The sequence below is a fragment of the Saccopteryx bilineata genome, chromosome 4, assembly GCF_036850765.1.
Source record: "Saccopteryx bilineata isolate mSacBil1 chromosome 4, mSacBil1_pri_phased_curated, whole genome shotgun sequence".
Lineage (NCBI taxonomy): Eukaryota > Metazoa > Chordata > Mammalia > Chiroptera > Emballonuridae > Saccopteryx > Saccopteryx bilineata.
In genome coordinates, this window is record NC_089493.1 from 131330077 (window position 1) to 131351663 (window position 21587).

The following is a 21587-nucleotide window of genomic DNA, read 5'->3' on the forward strand; positions in this document are numbered from 1 at the left end:
CCGCAGCCTGCACATATCTGCACATGACTTGTGGAGGCACATACAATGCACAGGCAGCTGTGTGTATAGCTGATTCCCCAGAAACCCTCGGGCACACAACATGCACGTTAGAGGCATACTCAAGGCAGCTACACACACCTGACCCAGAAGCCACCATAGGCACCCCCAGAGCCACCGAGCAGGCACAGCAGGAAGGCTCACATCCTTGCTCACCCACAGCCTTTTACCTCCAGCTGGTCCCTTCTGATCTCAGCCGCCTCCCCCTGAAAGACGTAGACCTTCTTGTGCCGGACCAGGTGCAGTGGGGCCACTGGCCCTTCTAGGGCAATGGTCACTTGTAGGGTGGCGTCCGTGTGCATTGGCCCTGCATCCACAGAGAAGGCCAAGGTGTCATGGGGCCTGAGGCTGCCATTGTGGCTGTAGACAATGGCCCCATCCAGCAGGTCCTGCTGAAAGAAGGCTGTGGTGGGCTGGCCTGCTTGGAGCAGCTGCCCCCAGTGTGGGCCAGCTGTGACACGATAATGGACCTCATCCCCACTGCGGATGTCTAGGTTGGTGTCGAGGTGGAGCATAGCTGAGTCGATGGTACCCTGGCCTCCTTGAGGGACCACAAGGACAGAGCCATTGGCCACACGGAGGTAGGGCTCTGAGGCCTGCACTTCGAGCAGTGCGGTGGCCTGGTGCAGCCCATCAGACACCTGCAGCTGGATCCAGCCGCGGTCAGCCCCGGAGTGCACGAACAGTACTCGCCTCTTCCTGAGGTCCTCCTGGGTGAAGCGGTAGATGGGCCGTGTGGGCTCCTCCGCAGCCACAATACTGCCAAAGAGGAGGTCCTTGCGAGTCAGTACCAGCTGGACATCAGCAAAGCCGGAGTCGGCATCGCTGAAGGTCACATCATCTGTGGTGAGGAGCCGCTGCCCACCCCGTGCTACGTGGAAGATGCGGCTGATGGTCTGCACGGGGGCGTGGTCATTCACAGGCTGGATGGCTACTCTGAAGACACCGCGTACCTCCTCCCAGATGGTGCCACCGCTGCCCTCGCCCTGGCGAGTAGCCACAAACGGGATATCATCTTCGGTGGTCTCGGAGTCGTCATGCCGGTACACCAGCCGGCCACGCAATAGGTCCTCATTGGTAAAGGATGTCACCATGGTGCTGTTGTTTTGTGACTCTCGCCATGCTAACCTCCCATGGCGGGGCCGCTCCATGACCTCATAGAGATAGTCAGCGCTGTTGAGACTCTTGACGAAGAGGTGGTCAGCGGAAACGATGGCCTCTCCACCTTCTGGCACTGAGAGGAGAACGTTGGTGAGGACGGGAGCATCTGGGTCGCCACCAATGTGGATGGGGAAGGTATAGAGTGGGGAGAAGTGTGGCGGAGCTGTGACACGGAAATGGAAGATGTCCTCGACCACCTCTGAGGCACGTGCTGTGGCCCGGTAGGTCACCCGACCGGCCTGCAGGTCATTCTGGGTGAAGCCCTGACCTTCTGACAGCCGCGTGCCCTGAAGCCGCAGATTACCCTTCTTGGGGGCCTGTACCACCTCATAGTGGAAAGTGGTAGGGCTTGGGCCTGCCTCCTCCAGGGTGGCCTCCAGGTGGGCTGAGGTGAGGGTCACCTGCTGGGTGTTCTGAGTGTGCAGGGGCTCCAGCCGCTGCAGCCACACAGTGGCTCTCTGCACAGTCACTGGGAAGGACAGATTGCTCAGGGTCTCCTGGCCCACCTGCACCTCCAGGACCAGCTTCTCCACCGTGTCCTCAGCATGGTGCTCTGGATCGGTGCTTCGGTACCGCACGCGGCCCTGCTCCACATCCCGCTGGTGGAAGGCCTGTGTAGCCCGCCACTCCGCGCCCTCGGCCCCACCTGCCCCCTGCTTTTGCAGCTCCCCAAATTGCAGGGCCCCAGTGACTCGGAAGAGCACACTCACGTCCTGCCCCACAGCGTTCGTCTCCACTGACAGGTTGGCGGGCGAGACCAAGGCGGTGGAGCCCTGGGCCAGGCACAACCCTGTGTTGTGGCGGATCTGAATGGCAGGCCGGATAGCCACCACCTTCAGTGTGGCAGGGGAGCTGGCCTGCAGCCCATCGCTGACCCGAAACATCAGGTCCTGGGCAGGCCCATCGTGGTGGACGTAGATGAGGCTACCTGCTTCCAGCTCCTGGCAGGAGAACTCGGTCACTGGCTCCCTGGGCTGATCTCTGCGTGCCACGGGGCCACCAGCTAGGAGCTGGAAGGTAAGGTTCTCGCAGAGGGAGTCGGGGTCATAGGCCTGGAACACGTCAGGCCCCAGGGGCTTCTGTGTGTGCTCCAGGACCACCATGAGGCTGCCGTGCGGGAAGACCACACGGGGTGGGTCGTTGATGGGGTTGACCTGGATGGGCAGAATGTATGTTTGGCCCTTCCGAAGGCAGGAAGGCACGGGCCCCCGTGCCGTCACTGATGCCTCCAGCACCACCTGGTCAGAGGTGTCCTCGGAGCCGCTGTGGATGAAACGGACCTTGTGGTTTACTACGTCCAGGAGCGTGAACATCTGCCGTGCCTGTGCGCCTGGGACGTCCAGCTCTAGCGCACCGTGGCGCGGCCCACGGCTCACACTGAACAGCACCTGGGATTTGCGCAGCTCAGCATCCCTCAGGTCCAGGGTGGGCTGCACGTGCTGCCACTCAAGCCAGGCTGTGCCTCCCTCGGCCACCACAAGGGGACTGACAGTCAGCAGCTGGGTGAAGTTGGCAAAGATGGGCGGCAGCCCGGGCTCAGGCACACAGAGCTCCGGCAGCTTCATGGCAGTCCACTCATCGGGGGCCAGGGTGGAGAAAACTTCGTAGGTGTCTTCCTCGTATTCGTCTTCCTCAGGCCCGCAGCCGGCCACCATGTTGCGAGTCAGTAAGGCTTCCTGGAGCCCCTGCCTTTGGCCATTGATGCTGAGGTCCTCCATGCAGCCCAGCAGGGAGCCGTAGACAGCCCCTGGTGCCAGGCCCAGGCGGTGCTCCTGGAGGTGGCGAGAGGCTTCTGTGTCCAGTCCCCCGAGGAGGAGGTTGCCATGTGGCTCCAGGTAGGTATGGACCCCGCGGTTGGAAGTACGAGTTGGGTACTGGTCCACGGAGATTTCCAGCCAGTGAGCATCCATGTGGATGCGGACCTCATGGGGCCGCCCATCGGCCACAGGCACACTGTTGTGGAGCAGCACGGTGCCCTGGCCTTTCTCGACCACAGCTCGCAGGTGGCCCTCAAACACGTCCAAGTAGATGAAATTCCCACGCTGATGCCCGGCCTGGAAGGCCAGGGGTGCCTGCTGGCTCCTGGTGCTGAGAGTGAACTCCAGGGTGCCTGCATCCCGAGTGCTCCAGGCAGGATAGGCTGCAAGTGAGTGGGGCCCGGAGAAGCCCAGGGCCACATCGTCACCCGCAGAAAACTCTTCAGCACAGCCGTCAGGGACGTCCGGGGTCAGTGGCTGAAGGAGGTTGTGGCCATTGAGGGTAGCTGTGTGGAGGCAGCCCCTCAGGGGTCGGCTGGCCCCTTTCAGGTAGGGCAGGCCCAGGCTTCCAATGCTCCCCAGGAAGAGCCCATAGGGGACCTGCAGAGGGACCCTCGGTACTTGGGCTGAGGTGTTGAAGAGCCCATCGACAGACAGCCAGGCCCAGCCACCTGACACCATCAGCCCCACTGTGTGAAGGACAGAGTCACTCAGCTGTGTCTCTGATGGGGTCTGCAGTCTCAGCTCCTCCTGGCCAAGGACAAGCCTGACCTGCGGAAAGATGGGATGGGGGAGTCAGCACTGTGAGTCTGTCCCTTCTGCTGGAGAAGTGTAGTTGATCCCCAGAGCAGAGGGACACCCCTTTCTCCTTCCTGCCACCTCTACACTCCTTCCCCAAACACTTGCCCACATGATCCCCGGAAGACTAGATGGGCTCTGGGCTCCTTTGGAAGTCAGATGTGTCTCTGCCTACAAATAACTGACATCCAGGGATGCTATTCTAGACAGTCACCTGGATTCTCCATTCTTTCCCTCTTTCCTTGGGTGAAAGGTGCCAGAAATATTGAATATTAAAGATTCCATCCTGGGCACCTGGGACCCCCCTGCTGAGAGCCTTGAGTGGGGCAAACATGGGGAGGGGTGGTTAGTGAGGTGGCCAGGCTCCCTCTTAAGGGCGAGGAGCCCCATCAGAGGCTTTGGGTTGTGAAGGTTTAGTGAGAAAAACTCCCTGACATAAAGTGAGGGAGCGGTTCTAGGGGAGAGAAGAGGGACAGGGTTCTGTCTCTGGGACATGGACACCAGACTGACTCTGGTGCAGTGAATGAGTGGTGGCACCATAAGGGAACTGGAAGAGCAGGGCACTAAGGACTGAGACCCTAGGAGTACCACCATGGAGCGCCTCATTGCATCAGTAGAGAGGAAGGGTGTCTGGACCAGGCTGGACCAACCATGACACCTTACAGCAGTAAGGAGCAATGGTGGCAGCAGATGAACTCACGGATGACTAGGCTCATAGCCTTCTCCCTAGTGGGGTGCAGAAGCAGATGGCACTCATTTGGACTAAGATCTTGGCTTCTCAAACTCTTCATCGTTAGGGGGGATGCCCCCAGAGAGAGCCAGGGGAATCCTTGTGGGTATAGCTGGTGGTGACTTGCAGGATCACATGGAAAGACGAGGAAGCTATTGTTACTGTCATTGACAGACACAGTGGGTGCTATGCAGAGCTCAGGTGAGCATCTGGTGGGGATGGGGTGGGGGAGGGGGGAGGGAAGAGGGAAGAGATGTTCATGCCAAGACTTCCGGAAGAGGCTGGAGACAGGCAAGTGCAGGGAGTGGGTGAGACAGACACCAGGCAGAGAGGGTGAAGTGGGAAAAGTCCTGGCATCAAGAGACCGTAGATAACCAGGAACTGAAAGCCATTGGTTGGTGTGGCCAGCGCCCGAAGGGTCAGCTAGTGTTGTGGTGAAAAGTGAGGTTGGCGAGCAGGAGGGCAGAGCCTGTCCACCAGGGATGTGCCGCTCTGGGGCACTGTAGCTCACCTCACAGGGGAGAACTTGAGACCCTAACATGACAATGGCTCGCATAAGGTCACATGGCTGGTTAGGGACCATTGAAAGCTAGAGGCCAGCAGGGAGATGTCACTGACCTGCAGGTATCCGGAGTAGAGCTGCAGAAGGAGGTGGTCAGCTGGACCCGCTGCCAGGAGAAGGAGGGCTTCGGGCTGGGATGTGGAGAACTGTAGCTGCAGCTCAATGTTGGTCAGAGCCGTGGCCATAAGAACCTCCAGGTGGTTCTCCCCGAAGAAGGAGGCTGTGGGAGAGAGGGAGTCTTGGTCAATCTCAACCCTTGCCTGGAGGAGGAGAGGGGTAGAGTGGATGGGTGAACTGCTAGAAGGGTCTCATGCTGGTGCAGCCTCGTGGTTCTCCCATGTGGCTGACACGTGGGCTGTGGCCAGATCCCAGCCAGCGCCTGCTTGGTCCTGGCACCAGAAGGTACTCAGCCTAGATCTTGCCTCTGAAGACCTGCCCCAGCAATTCCAAGCAATTCAAGTCTCCTCTTCAGAGGTTTTCAGGACCAGGGGCCTCTGCCAGCAATGGAGCTCTCTTCCCCTGGGCCCCAGTGGAATCTCCATCCTGGATCTGGGCAAAGGGAGACCATCACTGGCATGATCACCCGCCCGGTGGTCACAGATCCCAGGTCTGGTATTCCAGAAGAACCACCTTTACCCAAAACTAGTCCCAGCTCAAATTCCTTCTCTGAGGTTCCCTTACACGTTGGCCATGCTTCCCACACTCTGCCCTAACTCCATAGGCTGGCTGGGGCCATGACTGGGGTCTGCTGGGTGCTGTCAGACAGCCCCCCCCCATCTCTGCTGTTCTTTCAGGCTATACTCCCAGCTGCCTTTGGGGCAGCTTGTCAGCCTGAGTCCACCGAGGAGCAAAGGTTCTAAGGCCATATGGAGGCCCTGTGCAGAGCTGGACCCCAAATGGGCCAGAACTTCCTGCATTACCCCATGTCACATCCTGCTTTGGAGTTGTCAGTGGTCTCTGGTGAGCAGTCAGATTCAGTCTCATTGTTTCCACTACAGCCACGGAGCCAGAAATGACAACAGCTTGGTCCTCCAAGCCTGCATTGGAGGCATGAAGACGGGGTCTGGGAGGAGCAGTGGACCTGCTGGGTAGGCACGTGAGCCACCCAAGGCAGCAGAGGTTTCACAGGGCTAGTGGTCACTGTTCAGGATTCCCTTTTAAGAAATGCATTTATTTTATTGATTTTAGAGAGAGGAAGAGAGAGAAACATTGATTTGTTGTTCCACTTACTTATGCATTCACTGATTCATTCTTGTATGTGCCCTGATCGTGGGGATCGAAACTGCAACCTTGGTGTATTGGGGTGACGCTCCAACTAACTAAGCTACCCGGCCAGGGCTCAGGGTCCCTTTAGTTCCATACTGCCTTTTTTTTTTTTTTTTTGTATTTTTCTGAAGCTGGAAACGGGGAGAGACAGTCAGACAGACTCCCGCATGCGCCCGACCGGGATCCACCTGGCACGCCTACCAGGGGCGAAGCTCTGCCCACCAGAGGGTGATGCTCTGCCCCTCTAGCGCCTGGGGCAGAGGCCAAGGAGCCATCCCCAGCGCCCGGGCCATCCTTGCTCCAATGGAGCCTTGGCTGTGGGAGGGGAAGAGAGAGACAGAGAGGAAGGAGAGGAGGGGTGGAGAAGCAAATGGGTGCTTCTCCTATGTGCCCTGGCTGGGAATCGAACCCAGGTCCCCTGCACGCCAGGCCAACGCTCTACCGCTGAGCCAACCGGCCAGGGCCCATATTGCCTTTTTTTAAGTGGCCATCTCCTTCCAAGCCGTTGCCCCAAATTAACCTCCCTTGACATCTAACCTAGTGCCAGAATTTCTGGTGTATTCCTTTGTGGAGGTTAAAGCCAAATATAACTTTGAGTCTGTTCCCCAGATGTCTAAGGCTGGAAGGAGTTAGAGCAGGGGTAGTCAACCCTTTTTATACCTACTGCCCACTTTTGTATCTCTGTTAGTAGTAAAATTTTCTAACCGCTCACCAGTTCCACAGTAATGGTGATTTATAAAGTAGGGAAGTAACTTTACTTTATAAAAGTTATAAAGCAGAGTTTCAGCAAGTTAAAGCATATAATAATAATTACTTACCAAGTACTTTATGTCGGATTTTCGCTAAGTTTGGCAGAATAAATCTTTATAAAACAACTTACTATAGTTAAATCTATCTTTTTATTTATACTTTGGTTGCTCCACTACTGCCCACTATGAAAGCTGGAACGCCCACTAGTGGGCAGTAGGGACCAGGTTGACTACCACTGGGTTCCTTTAAACCCCACAAGAGTGAATAAAGACTAAGGGCCTTGATAAGGATCATCTGGCACCAGCTCCGTCTCTGCTGCCAGTCCCCAGCCAACCCAAGCCAACTGACCTGTGCCTGAGGAAGGAGCCACTGGAGGAGTCTGAGGCATGTGTGCCCTAAGGGCAGCCCGCACCCCTTGAGGGACATCCAAGACAGATAGTGCTCTTCCCTTGGCCTGGGCTGAAATCTCCTCTGATCACCTCCTTTGCTTGCACTTTGTAGAAACATCAGAGCCTTTGTTTGGGAAGCTAAAAGAATCAAATAATTGCAGAAGCATCCCAGTAGCCTAGGAGCTGGTGAAGGACAGGCCAGTGGACTGGCAGGTGGTGGGCACCTATGTGACAAGGACATTGATTCTTAAGAACAAAAGCGCCTGACCAGGCGGTGGCACAGTGGATAGAGCGTTGGACTGGGATGAGGAGGACCCAGGTTCAAGACCCCGAGGTCGCCAGTTTGAGTGCGGGCTCATCTGGTTTGAGCAAGGCTCACCAGCTTGGACCCAAGGTCACTGGCTTGAGCAAGGGGTCATTTGGTCTGCTGAAGGCCCACAGTCAAGGCACATATGAGAAAGCAATCAATGAATAACTAAGTTGTCGCAATGAAAAGCTAATGATTGATGCTTCTCATCTCTTTGTTCCTGTCTGTCTGTCCCTGTCTATCACTCTCTGACTCTCTCTCTGTCTCTGTTAAAAAAAAAAGAACAAAAGGCAACACACTACCCTAAGGGCAGCCCCAGCACAGAAGGTGGGGCTCCTGGTTGTCCCTTGCCTCCCCCGCCCCAGGACAGGGTCACTGTGGTTGTAGGCCAGAGCTCATAGAAGCTGAGAAGAGCCGACTGTAAATTTTTAGGGATTTTGTGAGCCAGGTGATCCTGCCAGTAAGAGTATTTATACCTTGGAAAGAGGCCAGTACCACAAACCGAGGCTCGCTCTCTGCCAACAAGCCTGTTGCTCAGCATCTTCCTGCCTGGCACCCAATCTCTCTCCTCTGTGTGGGTGGGAGCCCACACACCCATCCATCCACACTCCCTTTTGTTGAAGGTGGATGTCAGCTTTTTGGGGTATGACCAAGGTCAGGGCTCTGGACCAGGCAGGAACTGGAGTAGATGGTTGGCTCTAACCATTGCTCAACCTGCCCCTAGTGCCCTCCCAGCGGGGAGAGTAGCCGCCAGTTTGGCCCAGTTCTCCAGGCCCTAGTGGGAGGGTGGCAGGAAGTAGCAGTACTTTCCAGTGGGCTGGAGTCTGAATGGGCTCATTGAAGGGCTGGGTCCTGCTGTTTGCTGTAGGGCCAGGCGGGGAAGGGCTCACAGAAGCAGCCTTGTGCTGGGCTGGGAGTGCACAGGCTGGGCAGCCCCTCCACCCTGTCCCAACAGAGGCTTCTGAGGCTTTGCTGGTCTGGGGTTTGGAAACTCTGACAGCGCCCCCAGTGTCCTGCTGCCCCCACTTCCTGGTCTCCTTCTTCTATCCCTCTTACTGTCTTTGGTGGGCTGCAGTTGCAAGAACCTAGAATCTCTGTTGTGGGGGAGCAGTTGAAAAGGGACTTTGAGGTAGAGTGCAGGATAAAGAAGTAATGAGCTAGGAGTCAATCCTCAAGGGCTTCCTGGGGGAAGTGAAGGTGGTATAGAGGAGTGAAGAGTGGGGGGCATGAACAGCAAAGACAATGAGAGACTGGCAGGCTGACAGCAGCTGGACGAGGGCCCAGTGCAGGCTTCCAGGTCACCATTTTTGTAAAATAAGCACTCCTTCCCCATCTTCTCTTCTTCTGTCTGTAGGGATTAGTCCCGGAGGTCTCTGCCCCATCCTCTCTAATATAGGTGAGCAGAGGGTTCATGCTGTGGCTGCCTGGGTGGTGCCAAGCCTTCAGGATGGGTGGTGGTGGGGAATAGGATGCCCTACGGGATATGGGGGGTAAGTGAAGGAGCAGGAAGAGTCCCACGTGTGTGGGTGTTCTGCCTGTAGGGAGGCACACAGGTGAGTGATGAGTGTCCAGGGCTATGCAGATGGGCATTTGCATGTGTGTGTGTGTGTGTGTGTGTGTGTGTGTGTGTGTGGGGGCTGCTGCTGGGATGTGTTTTGGATTTGCGTATGGCTGTGTGTGTATGTGTATGTGTGTATGTGTGTGTGTGTGTGTGGGCTGAAAGCTGCCTAGACAGAGCAACAATTGTGCCCAGGCCTGTCTTACCCCTTGGTGCCCATCTGCCATGACTTGGCTGAGCCTGGCCCCGTGAAAGGAGCTCTATGTTCCTGGAGGGTTCCTGCCCCTCCTGCTCAGCACCCATCCGTCCAAGAGGTTTACTGAAGGTGGAGAAGGCCCCTAGCATCCCACTTTTCCTGCTTGTGAATAGGGCACTGCTGTCAGCGCCCAGGGCTGGGTGGCTCCATCCCTCTTCCTGAGACAGAGGCTGAGAACACAGAAAGAGCCTGTGTCTTTCCCCACAAGCCCCTCCTCATATGGGGAGATAAAGCCTAGGCCACATGTCACCCCCCCCAACCTGCCGCCACAAAGCCACTGCTGGCATGGCACAGGTGACATGGTATCTCCGCTCCCTGGGGCACTCTGAGGACTTTTACGAATGGGAACCTGTTCCCTGTTCCTGGGGAACCCCAAAAACGAGGCCCACTCCCATCATGATGCCCAAGTGTTTGCCTGTCAACAGGCTCTTGGGACGAGGGGCAGAGTATGTGCCCCTCAGGCTGCCCACCCCCTCCCAGGCTGGCCGGGGGGGGGGGGAGGAGGGCAAGCCAGGGTGTCTTTCCAGCCTGGGCATTGCTGCAGACCCTGCTCCTCCTGAGTCCTCAGACCTGGAGTTAGCCAGACTGCCTGTCCCCTTGGCTTAGTCCCATGTCTCCTCATCTCTGTCTTGGTCACTCTGCCGTCCTGCTGCCCATCCTGCCTCTGCCTCCCCTCTTCCCTCTGCTCCATCCTGACTGTAACCTGGTGCATTGCTGATGCTCTGAACTGTCTAGGGAGCCTGGCCTGGGGCTCTGCCTCCTCAGCCCTGAGTCCCTACCTCCTGGGCAAGGGGGTCCCATGATACCCAAGTTCTCTGCCTGCCATAGAGGGACTTGGCTTCCATTTCTCAGTTAGAGAACCTGAGGCCCCAGAGGAGAAGCAATGTGACAGAGAGAAGCAGAAAGCCTGCAGTTGCAGCCCTGCCACCTGCCTGGGCACCCCCGCCGCACCCCACCCCTCCCTGGCAGTTGATCTTATATGCCCGCTGCTGCCAATTCCTTGTCGCCTGGGGGCAGCCCCACAGCCAGTGTGCGTCATGGGAGGCAGCAGCATTCCTGGGTGTCGGCTGCCACTTGACTTTATAAGGGAGAAAGTTTGGGAGCCCAGAGCTGCTGGGAAGAGTGGCCGGTGGGGAGAGCCTGGGCCCACAGTCAGGGGTGGGTGGTGGGAGACCTGGACATTCATGTGTCGAGGAGGGGTACCTCAGTACCGAGACAGAACAAGAGCTGCAAGATGGATAGAGAAAAGGCAGAACCATATTCACTCACTCATTCACAAATGCAGTACTGGAGTGATGGGGATGAGGAGGGAGACCCCCCCACCAGGAAGATGGAAAGCCTGAGAAAGATATTTAAACTGAGAATGGAAAATAAAGACCCTTTTTCCACAAAGACTGAACTCAGGGGTCCAGACTGAGGCCTGAGGGAGATGGAGGAGGCAGGATGCTGGCAGGGAGCCTGCTGCTGTGGACAGGACTGAAGAGGGGGCACCCTGACAGCCAGCTGGGGAGGGAGGGACTCCGGCTCTACGTGAAGTTGGACTCTATTATCATAGGCTGGGACAGGCCCTTGAGGGAGTCTGGGGGGCCATGGGATGGGGTGTTCTAGGGAGGCCAAGGCAAAGATGAAGGATGATTTGTCTTTCATTATGGGTGTGTGTGTGTGTGTGTGTGTCCATGTGCAAGCAGGGATGGCCAGGTGCCTTTACTCTGCAGTGGGGCCCTCTCTGAGGTCACCAGGACCTCTGGCCGTCAGGATGGGTCCCCCAGGTGCTGCTGCCCAAGTCAGAGAGCCTCCGAGGAGGCGGGGGTAGGGTGGAGGTTCCCCTCTGACCCAGAACCCAGTGGGGCTGATGCTCCTGATGCTCCCAATGCTGCCCCTCCCATTGCAGAGCTGGGAGAACAACACTCTGTATGAGGGCTCAGCCCCACAGAGCAGCACAGACCCTGCACCCTGCACAGTGGTGGTGTCCGGTGTGAGTGCAGGACAAGGGAGGAGGTGGGCTCAGCCTGGCTCTGAATACTGGACCATGACCCTCCCTGGCTGGTCATGCCTGTTTACCTGGGCTCTTGGGCAAGGGAGAAGCTGTCACTGTGCCTACTCAGGTGTTAGCCCTTCCCTAGGCATGTCCCACAGCCCCCTCCCTCCCATTCCCCACTGGGTTGAAAGCTCAGCCCTTCCAAACTGTCACTTCCCCCATGGCTGTTACCTCCAAAGGTAACAAAGGAGCAAAATCACAGGGACAGACCTCAGGTCAGATGGAGGGTACAACACCCCCCAACCCTGGGCCAGGGCTGGCTGCTCAGGAGATGCTTAAGCAGCTGTGGTCCTTCAGTGCTTACTACCTGATTTTACATAGAGTCTGTAACCCAGGGCCATCCCAGTGCCCACAAGACATGGTTGTAAGAACAACAGTGCATCAGTTTCAAGTCATAGGGAACCTCAAACAGCAGCCGCTCTGTTGGTCAAATAAGTTTGTAAATAATAATATATATGTTTGCTCGCTTATATCAATAGTTTGCTTTGGATGTGGGGGGACAGGCTGTAAGCAGGCAGTATTCTTACAGCCTAAGGCTTAGTTTTAAGACTAAGCCTTTCCCACCCTTTTTGATGTGGGGTGGTGCACTCTCATGAGGAATCCCATTATGCCTCAGATAAGTGACTTTGTATCAGAGACTTCCTTGTTTGTATATTGGATTAAAGGTTTGGTTTCTACACTATAAAATGGGGGCAGACCGGGAGCTTGCTCTCTCGGTTCCTGAGATTAGCATTAGAGGAGAGAGCAGAGAAAGGCCATGTGGAGGAGGCCAGGAGAAGCAGCCAAGATGGTGGAGTGCTGAAGGAGAAACCAGTTTGTGCAGTTTGTGCAGAGAGAAGGAGATGGGGAACAGAGGTGAATAAGTCTGGTGAGCTAGAAACCTTTAATTCTAGGAAACGGATAAGTCAGTAGCTTTGTGAGCACTGAATGAGTGGGTTTTGGAGCCCAGTGTGTGTTTTTACTTGCCTGCCAGGTGCAAGCTAGGATTAAAGATGATGGCCCACCAGTTCTTGGCTCCGTTGTTTCATTACTGACTGTCCAAATCCAATGCGAACTTGCACGGGCCAGGTGGCTGTGATGGTGGCCGTGGGTACTGGCTTTACATGCTCCATCCCTCTCAGTGGAGTGTGAGAACAATGGGGTCCCACATGCTTGTGGCCAGACCATTGCATCTATGTCTCAGAACTACAGAGACCTTGGCTGAGGTCAAAGTGCCCCCATCCCTACTCACTTTGAGAACTCTTGAGCCACAAGACTCTCTCTCAGGGTACTTGTGTTTGGTTGCCAGGCCAAGGAGGATGGGGCAGGACAACGACTTTCTTAGTAATTGACTGAACCCTGATCCTGGTCACTGGCCTCAGCTACTGGTTTTATAACCAAGCACCTGGGAACTACCCATGCCAAGGGGTATATGCTACTGTCGAGAAACATGTCTGATTTAGGGATCCCCGTCTGGAAGGTAAGTGCCCCCAGAGAGGAAGCAGGGACTAGTGGAGTGATGCTGAGCTTGGTCTTCAGACACCAGTAGGGCAGGGCTGGTGCCCTGGGCTCCCAGCCATGTGTCCTTGCCCTGGGGCCACGTGGGGCACAGAGGAAGCTGGAGGAAAATGAGTGGTTTTGCTAGAAAAAGCATCCCAGAGTCCACCCAGCTGGGAAGGTTGGTGCGGGAGGAAGTAGAGGCCTCAGTGGAGTCTTTGTGGATGCCCACTGCTCTCCACGCCTGAGGCGTAGCAAGTCTGTAGCTTGGAGCAATTCTAAGAGGCTTTTTTCTGCCTTGTGATTTTCTTCTTTCCTTTCAGGGAGGATTTCTAGGCCCTCCTCCACATCCCCTTTCCCTTAGCTTTCCTCGCTCTGGAGGGAATATACGTCTCTGAGTGTGTGTGTGTGTGGGGGATTCTGGGAGAAAAAAAAGTGAGCCTGCCCAGCTTTCTGCCCCCAGCAGGTCCCTGTGAGGTAGCTCCCATTTTACAGGTGAGGAGACCGAGGCAGAGAGGGCCTGAGCTAGGGCCTAAGGAGCAGAAGCAGAGTGGGATTCAAGCCCTGGTGGGTGTGATTCCTGAGCTCGGTGCTGTGGGTATCGGAGGGGGATGCACACAGAAGGAGGTGCTGGTTGCTCTGTGTGACTTGGACATGGAGCATCTGTCTGGGTGTGAGAACTGGCCCCTCGCCCAGGGAAGACACACTTTTTCCCTTCCTGTCCTCAGAACTCCCTCTTTCAGGGTTGGGGTGGGGTGGTGGAAGGGGGGGTGAGGAAGGGGGGGAAGAATTTACTTTCTGTGCATGATTGGGCATCCGGCCTCTCCCTAGCATAGCTGGATGGGGTCTGGCTTTGGGGCTGGCAGATCAGGGAGGGACCTTCTTCAGAGCTGGCCGAGGACTGCATGTTTCAAGAAATAGTGGTCCCTGGAAAAGGTCCCTCCCTGATCCACCAAGGGTCTGTTGGGTTTTCAGAGGTTAGGGAAGAGGCTGAGAGGTGGGAGGTGTGGGTTCCACCCAGGGTGGGAAACTTGCCCCCAGGAGGCTGAGAGGCCACACCCTGTCTGGCAGAGCCCTCTCCCCTCTGGGATGAGAAACACAGAGGGCAGGTTGTTGGAGAGGTGCTCCAGGGCTTCCCTGAGCCTGGCAGATTGGGCTGGGAGATAGTGAGAATGTGAACTGAGATGGGGGACAATGGAAGCAATGATTGCTGCTCTGGACAGAGGTACTCAGTAGGCTATGAGCCTGGAGAAACCACCACTATCTTTGCCTCAGTTTCCCATCTGAAATATAGGGAAAGGAGGAAAGATGACTTCACAGTGAAAGGTCCCCTGTCCAGGAGACCTGGGGGAAACAGAAGCTTGGGTCAGGGACATTGCCTGCCTACCCTCCCCTGCCCCCCAGCACACACACATGCACATACACTATACATAGAGCCACATGCTGACATACTCTCTTGGGCCTCAGTTTTCCCATCTGTGAAAGGGGACCTGGGTAGAGAGACTAACACACATGCCTGGTTCCAGCCCAGTCCAGCCCAGCAAGAGCTTGCTGGTGGGAAGGTGTAATCACTACAGTGGCTACAGTAGAGCTGCCTCTGGCCGAAAGGGTCACAGGCCTGGCCAGACTGGAAGCTCTGAGAACAGGCCCGGAGCCTGTGTCCTGTGCTCTGGGCATCAGTCCTCTAAGAGGGCCTTGCATGTTTGCTGGCAGAGCAGCTAAGCAGCTAAGGGAATACAAGGGTCACATGGAGGTGGCATTGACCCATAGGAGGGTTTTCTGTTGGCAGAGCCAAGGGCAGACAGGCCGAGCAGCAAGCTCCCACACTGGTGGCATGCCGGCAGCAGGATGTGATCAGGAAGGGTAGGCCAGGCAACCCCAGAGTCTCTGCTAGTGGCCTCTGTGCTAACCAGAGGTCCCAGAGGTCCCCAGACTGAGTTTCCCCACAGGCCTGAGTCCTCTTGGCACAGGCTCCTGCCTGGCATCTTTACTAACTCTGCTGACCCCTTCAGCCTGCAGAGGCTCTAGCTGGGCTCACCCTGCCACACCCACTAGTCTGTCTCTCTCTCCTGGCCTTGGCACCACTTCTCTGCTGTAGTGCCCACATCTCTGTCTCTGGCATTTGCCAGTTTTCTCTAGACATCTCTACCAGGAACACCCCTGGGAACCCCCAAATCCAAGCTTTCTATCTCAAGCCAGAGTCAGTATCAACTCTCTCCTAACCTGCTGCCCATCCAGTGAAGGACCATCTCCCATCCACTGCTGGGCAGAAATCTAAAAGTTGATTCAGATGTTCCTGCTCATGGTCCACCTCTCCCGCCCCTGAATCCCACCTTCAAAGCTATCTCCCCCCTTGCTCCTCCGTGCTGTCCCTCCGTGCTGTCTCAAGTGGCAGATGGCCACCAACCCTTGCCAGGCTGAATGAACTTTCTGCTTTGTTTTGCTAAGAGCAGCCACAGTTCACTTAAAATGAAAGTCACTCTATTATCCTTCTTTGACTAAAGGCAGAGAGGGCCTTCATAGCTCCCCATTGCCCTATGGTCAAGCCCTAACCCCTTAGGGTAGCCCTGATTGGGGGGGGGGTTGTTGAGTGATCTTCCGTGCGCTATAGGCTTTCCTGGGCACCTACCTTGAACAACCTATGTGCTACCCTCCCCAGACCTTGGGCTTTTTCCTGTCCAAGCCTGTCAGGTCTCTACTCCTGGCCTCTGTGGAGGGCTCTCTATCTGGTGAGCTCTTCTGTCCTCTCTGCCCATGAAATGCCCTCATGCCTTTCAGAGAAGTGCCTTCTCACTTTCCCCACAGCCCAAAGCTCCTCTCCACAGGGTAGGGGGGTGCAAAGACACCCAACTGTGGCTCGGAGAGTTGTGTCACTGTCACATCCCTCCATTAACACTGTGAGTCTGGGGTCAAGCCTGGCTGCTTGGTGAAGGGAGACAGGATGGACAAAAGGAGGGGGAGCCTAGCAGGACAAGAAGGGTGGCCGCATTTGCTTGGACTGCTGGATTGCTGGCAGGGCTGCACCTTCATCTCACCTCCAGGCTTCTTTCCAGCCCTCTCTGCCCTCCAGGGTCCCAGTGCCCAGAGTCAGGGGCCTGGACACAGTGTCCCCACCCTGACCTAGCCAGGGAGTGCTTTTCTGGGCCTTTGGTGACAGAGTCTGGAGCTTGTTTTAAAAGAAAATAGACTCAGAGCCCCTATTTATAGCTAGAGGCATAGCCACAGACAGGAGACCGATGGGGCTTGAGGCTGTGCAGGGCTCTGTGTGGGATCGGGGTTGGGAGGCCCCTTCCCCCCTTTCCCAGCTGTCAAGGAAGTGCCTGTGGGATCTTGACATTCCCTAGGACAGGATGTAGCAGTGCTTCGGGTCAGGGGAAGGAGGGGATTTGGGTGAGGGGGACGGAAACTTTCTGGCTTGGTCCCTAGGGCCCAGGATCCCTGTGGAATGGGTGGAGGTGAGGTACGTTATGTCTACTGGGAAGGCAGAGCAGGACCCATGGAGGTGTCGGCTGCAGGCGAGTGCTTTGGACCGCCACCAGAACGAGTGAAGGAAGAACATAGCCAGGCCACAGACATGGAGCTGACAGAGAGAGAAAGGGAGAGAAAGGAAGAGAGACAGGGATGGGGGAGAGGTCTACAGCCCTGCTGATTCTGTGTGCCTCAGGAGCACAGAGGGAACAATGGAAGGTTTGAAGTGGGGGCTCCTGTCCCACAGAAAGTCTTCTGGTGCTCTGGGCAGAGCAGTCAGAGTCTGAGCTGGGTCAAGCGAGGAAGGGCAGGAATTAGGTATCTACGTGGCCTTCATCTCAGAAAGCCAGGCCATGCCCACGCCTCCCCCCACAGCCCAGGGTCTGGAGGCAATCTTGGGGTGGATGGGCTCTGTCATGAAGATTCCTGTCTTGGACAGATGGGGCAGGGCAGTGCCAGGGCTGCTGGGGACAGGTCTGGGCTCTGGATTGTGAGGGGTTGAGTGCCCCAGGCCTGGACAGGTTATAGGCCGAGGCTCTGGCTGGAGCTCACACCTGCTGCCAGCCCAAATTCTGACCCCTCCCTCGGGTAGACCACTAGGGACTGCAGCCTGGGGCATGTGTCATGAGCCACGGCCATAACTGGTGACACAGACAGTTAAAAAAAGGAGCAGCTCCAAGCGGTGACTCAACGGGCTCTGGAGGGGTTGGGTGGGTCCAGTTGGTATAAAATAGGGTGGTCTGGGTTTATTTTTGGCAGGGTGGGGCTGGGGTTAAGGGCTGGAAGATGGGAAGTGGGGACAGAGGAGAGCTGTTGCTCCCATTCTGGGGGAGCCTCGAGGCTCTTTGCCATGGAGGAGAGCAGTTTCCATGCCAGGGAGCTCTGGCAGGCAAGGTGGCCTCTTGGTCCCATCTTGGGCCTAGCCCACCTTGCTATGTGGCCCAGGACAAGCATCTGGTTGTCTCTGGACAGAAGCAGAGTCCCTTGTCCTGTTCCTAAGAGGCTTGAGTTCAGAATTTTAGAGTTGACCTTGGAGAATGAAGATCCTACCCAGAGGCCCAGAGAGGGACAAAGATCTGCCTAAGGCCACACAGCAGGCCAGGTATCCCATACCAGAGCTACACAGTTGGCCCTGGTCCCTATAACACCTCCCTTACCTTCTCAATGGATCCTCCAACTATCTGAGTACAAAAGTCCTCTCTTATTTGTGGTTGTGCTTTCTGTGGCTTCAGTTAATATAAAAATATCAAATGGAAATTCCAGAAATAATTTAAAAACAATTTTAGCAAGAGAGAGAGAGAGAAGAGAGAGAGAGAGAGAGAGAGAGGATCAGACAGGGATAGTCAGACAGGAAAGGAGAGAGATGAGAAGTATCAACTTATAGTTGCTGTACTTTAGTTGTTCATTGATTGCTTCTCATATGTGCCTTGACTGAGGGACTCTAGCAGAGCCAGTGACCTTGGGCTTAAGCCAGAGACCGTGGGGTCATGTCTACGATCCCATGCTCAATCCGGTGACCCCATGCTAAAGCTAGTGAGCCTGCACTCAAACCGGGTACCTTGGGACTTTTTTTTTTTAAATCAATCTCTTTTTTTAAAATTTTAATTTAATTTAATTTTATTTATTCATTTTTAGAGAGGAGAAAGAGAGGGAGAAAGAGAGAGAGACAGAGAGGGAGAGAGAGGAGAGAGAGACAGAGAGAGAGAAGTGGGGAGGAGCTGGAAGCATCAACTCCCATATGTGCCTTGACCAGGCAAATCCAGGGTTTTGAATCGGCAACCTCAGCATTTCCAGGTCGACGCTTTACCCACTGCGCCACCACAGGTCAGGCTACCTCGGGGTTTTAAACCGGGTCCTCAGTGTTCCAGGTTGATGCTCTATCCACTGTGCATCATAAATCTTAAATTGTGTGTCATTCCGAGTGGCACAATGAATCACACCTTTGCCCAGCATCCCCATGTTGTGTGTGTGTGCCGCCTCTCTATCACTTAGTAGCCGGCTTGGCAATCAGATTGACACCCTTAGTTTACTTGGTGGCCCCAAAGTGCAGACTAGTGATACTGGCGATTCAGATATGCCAGAGAGAAGGTGTCATGTGCTTCCTTTACATTAAAATGTGCATGTATGAACACACTCGGGTTACACCTGCACCTCTATGATGAAGTGAATGTTGCAGTAAAGTGAGGCACATGAATTTTTGGGTTTTCCAGTGCATTATAAAGGTTATGTTTACACTATACTGCAGTCTATTATGTGGGCAATAGCATCATGTTTAAAAATATATATATGTGCCTTAATTTAAAATACTTTTCTGATTTTAAAAAAAGCGTTATCTATATTATAAAAAACAGTACCAATAGGTTTGTTTGACCCAGCATTGCTATAAACCTTTAATTTGTAAAAAACCAAGAAACAATGCACCATGTAGCATAGTAAAATGGGTATGCCCATTTAGGAGAGAACATAGTATATAGAGTATATAGTATGTAGAACATAGTATATAGGCACCCACTGGGGGTCTTGGAATGTGACCCCGCAGAGAAGGGGGAACAACTGGACCTGCCCCTGGAGGGGTTCAGCTGGGCTACAGATGGGTGGCTGGAAGCATGCTGGCACCAGATGCCCAGAAACAGAGCCTTGGTTGGCAGCTGGCGCCTGGATTGTATTAGCACACATCCGGGGAGCTAGCTGGGCTCTGCCCAAAAGTCTGTTGAAAAGAGTTCCCTCCATGGGGGTGCAGGCAGAGGCTGCCCACACACTGGCATCTTGAGCTGGGGGCCTGGGCTCTGGCTAGCCGCTTGTCTCGAGTGGCCTTCTACTTGACAGATCATACCCCCATGCCTCTCATTTCCTGAGAGTACCCTCCCCTCACCTCTACCAACTCTCATCCGACACACACAGGGACTCATTACCAGTACCCAATGGCTCCAAGCAGCTCAAAGCAGAGAGGCTCCTTCACTCCCTCCGTTTGCGTCTGGCTCCTTAGCACACAGCCACCACGGCGTAATGAGTGGTGGTAACAGCTCCATGGGAACTCTGGCAGTGAGCCACCTGATGGCCCTGGCCTTTTGCCCCAACCTGACCTCCTCTGGAGGGCCCTCAAGGGGTGGGCAGAATGTAGGGGAAACAGGTGGTTCGGCTCCCTGTTATGTAGGAGGTCCTAGTGCCTGGTTCATCTCTTTGTCACCACTCATCTGCTCTTGGGACAGACCTGATTGTCCTCTGGTCATTTCTCCAGTACACATCGATTGGATTGCACTCCGGCTCAATGATTTCCACACAAGGGACCATTGGACTTTGGGGCAGGGCTGGGAAGGGCTGTCCTGCTTCTCACAGTGGGAGGGTTGTGTGGGTCTCAGCCCAGTGGGTCAGTCAGATGCAGATCCCTTCACCTCCCTCTTTCTGAAGGGTTCTGGGCAGGCTGTCAGTGGCTGGCTGACAGCTCCTATAGGACCCTACTCATCTTCCCCATGTCACTTTGTCATGTCACTTCTTCCTTCCCAAACCCTCACGGGGCCACCACATCCACCCCCCTATACCACCTTGGAACCTTTCTGGAAGATTCCTAAGCAGGAGTTGCATCTTGCTAGGCTTGCCCCATTCCAGAGGGCAATGGTCTTTGAGTTACAGGGTTTGCAGGAACAGGCCCCACTGAGCACTTATTCCTGGCAGGGGTCTTTCCCCTCAATGTACAAAGGGGGAGGAATTGCTTATCCATTTAGAGAGCAGAAAACTGAGGTTAGAAAGGCCAGGTCACTCGCCCAAGGTCATGCGCCCAGTGGTAGTAGGGCTGGAATGAAACTGACTCTGTGTTCACCATTCTGTGCCTGGCCTCCTTCCTCCTCCAGGCCCATAGAGAACCTCAGAGCAGTTGGGAGAGGTGGGGCCTGGATCAGAACAGAGGGCGGAAGGAGAACTCGCTTCTAATGGTTTCAAGATGCCCAAGAAGGGTGATTACTTCCTTCCCTTACCACTGTGGGAAGTGTGTGTTTGTGTCTGAACCTGAGGTCTGCCAGGCTGGCTTTCAGCTGCAGGAGAGCTGGGGCTGGTCTCAGCCACTGTACAGATGGGGAGGGGGCAGGGAGGGACTGGTGTCGTGGGAATCAGCATCCTGGGTTCATTGTTATTTATAGTTGCCCCTCCTGAAATGTGGGTGTGGGAGTTGCTCTTAGGTGGGAACGGAAGTAGGTCTCCTCTCCCCAGCTCCCTTCCTCTGTCCCCAGAGAGCAGGCTGGCTCAGATCGAAAGCCCTGCTCTGGCGGTGGAGCTGGGGGATGTGTGTTCTGAATTTGGGTTTCCCCCAGGACTTCTGTCTCAGAGGCTGGACACTCTCCTTACTAGGCCCTGAGCCAGGCTTCTGAGCAACACATGTGTGTGTGTGTGCGCGCGCGCGTGCACACACGAACATGCTCCTACTGGGTGTCATGCTGTTGGAGAACATGGACCAGGGGGCAGAGGCCAGAGGAGGGCAGGACAGGGAAGGCCTGTAACCTCAGAGAGATGTAGGGTAGGGGCCCAGAAGGATAGCAGACCAGGCTGTGAGCCTCAGCAGTCAATGGTTAGAAAGACTCCCTGAGGAGGTGATGTTGGAGCTGGACCTTAAAGGATGATGAGAAAAAGGGAAGCCCCGTTGCAGAGAACAGGTTGGGCAAAGGTGGGAGGTGCCAGGGGTCATGAATTATTATCTGAGGTCCTAGCTCATCACTCAGGCTATGGGATTCAGGATTACCCTGAATATGGAGGCTGATATATTGAGGGTAAAGAGAGGGCCCAGCCCAGTCATGGTGCCTCTGTAGGCAGGTGGTTCATGAGGCTCTTACCTACCTGGATGCTTAGGAATGTTCCCTTTGGCTCTAGGAGGGGTAGAAGCATGATGCTGGGGCAGCAGAGGCTAGGCCCCCAGTCCCAGCTGGGAGGAAGCTGGAACTATGTTCTGTTCCCTGCCTTTGGGCGCCAGACTGTGTACCACCTGGGAAGAACTGCTTTCAGGGGTCCTTGGTATCAATCATGATTT

General features: G+C 55.3%; 1 protein-coding gene across 1 annotated transcript in view; it reads right to left on the reverse strand.

Moving 5' to 3' along the window:
• CSPG4 (chondroitin sulfate proteoglycan 4) overlaps window positions 1-21587 on the reverse strand; it is a 38106-nt gene that overhangs the window by 10940 nt on the left and 5579 nt on the right. The window contains exons 2-3 of the mRNA XM_066278274.1: window positions 5122-5285; window positions 228-3746 (exon numbers count right to left, since the gene is read on the reverse strand). Coding sequence (XP_066134371.1) covers window positions 228-3746; window positions 5122-5285 — 3683 coding nt within the window. The remainder of the gene's footprint in view (window positions 1-227; window positions 3747-5121; window positions 5286-21587) is intronic.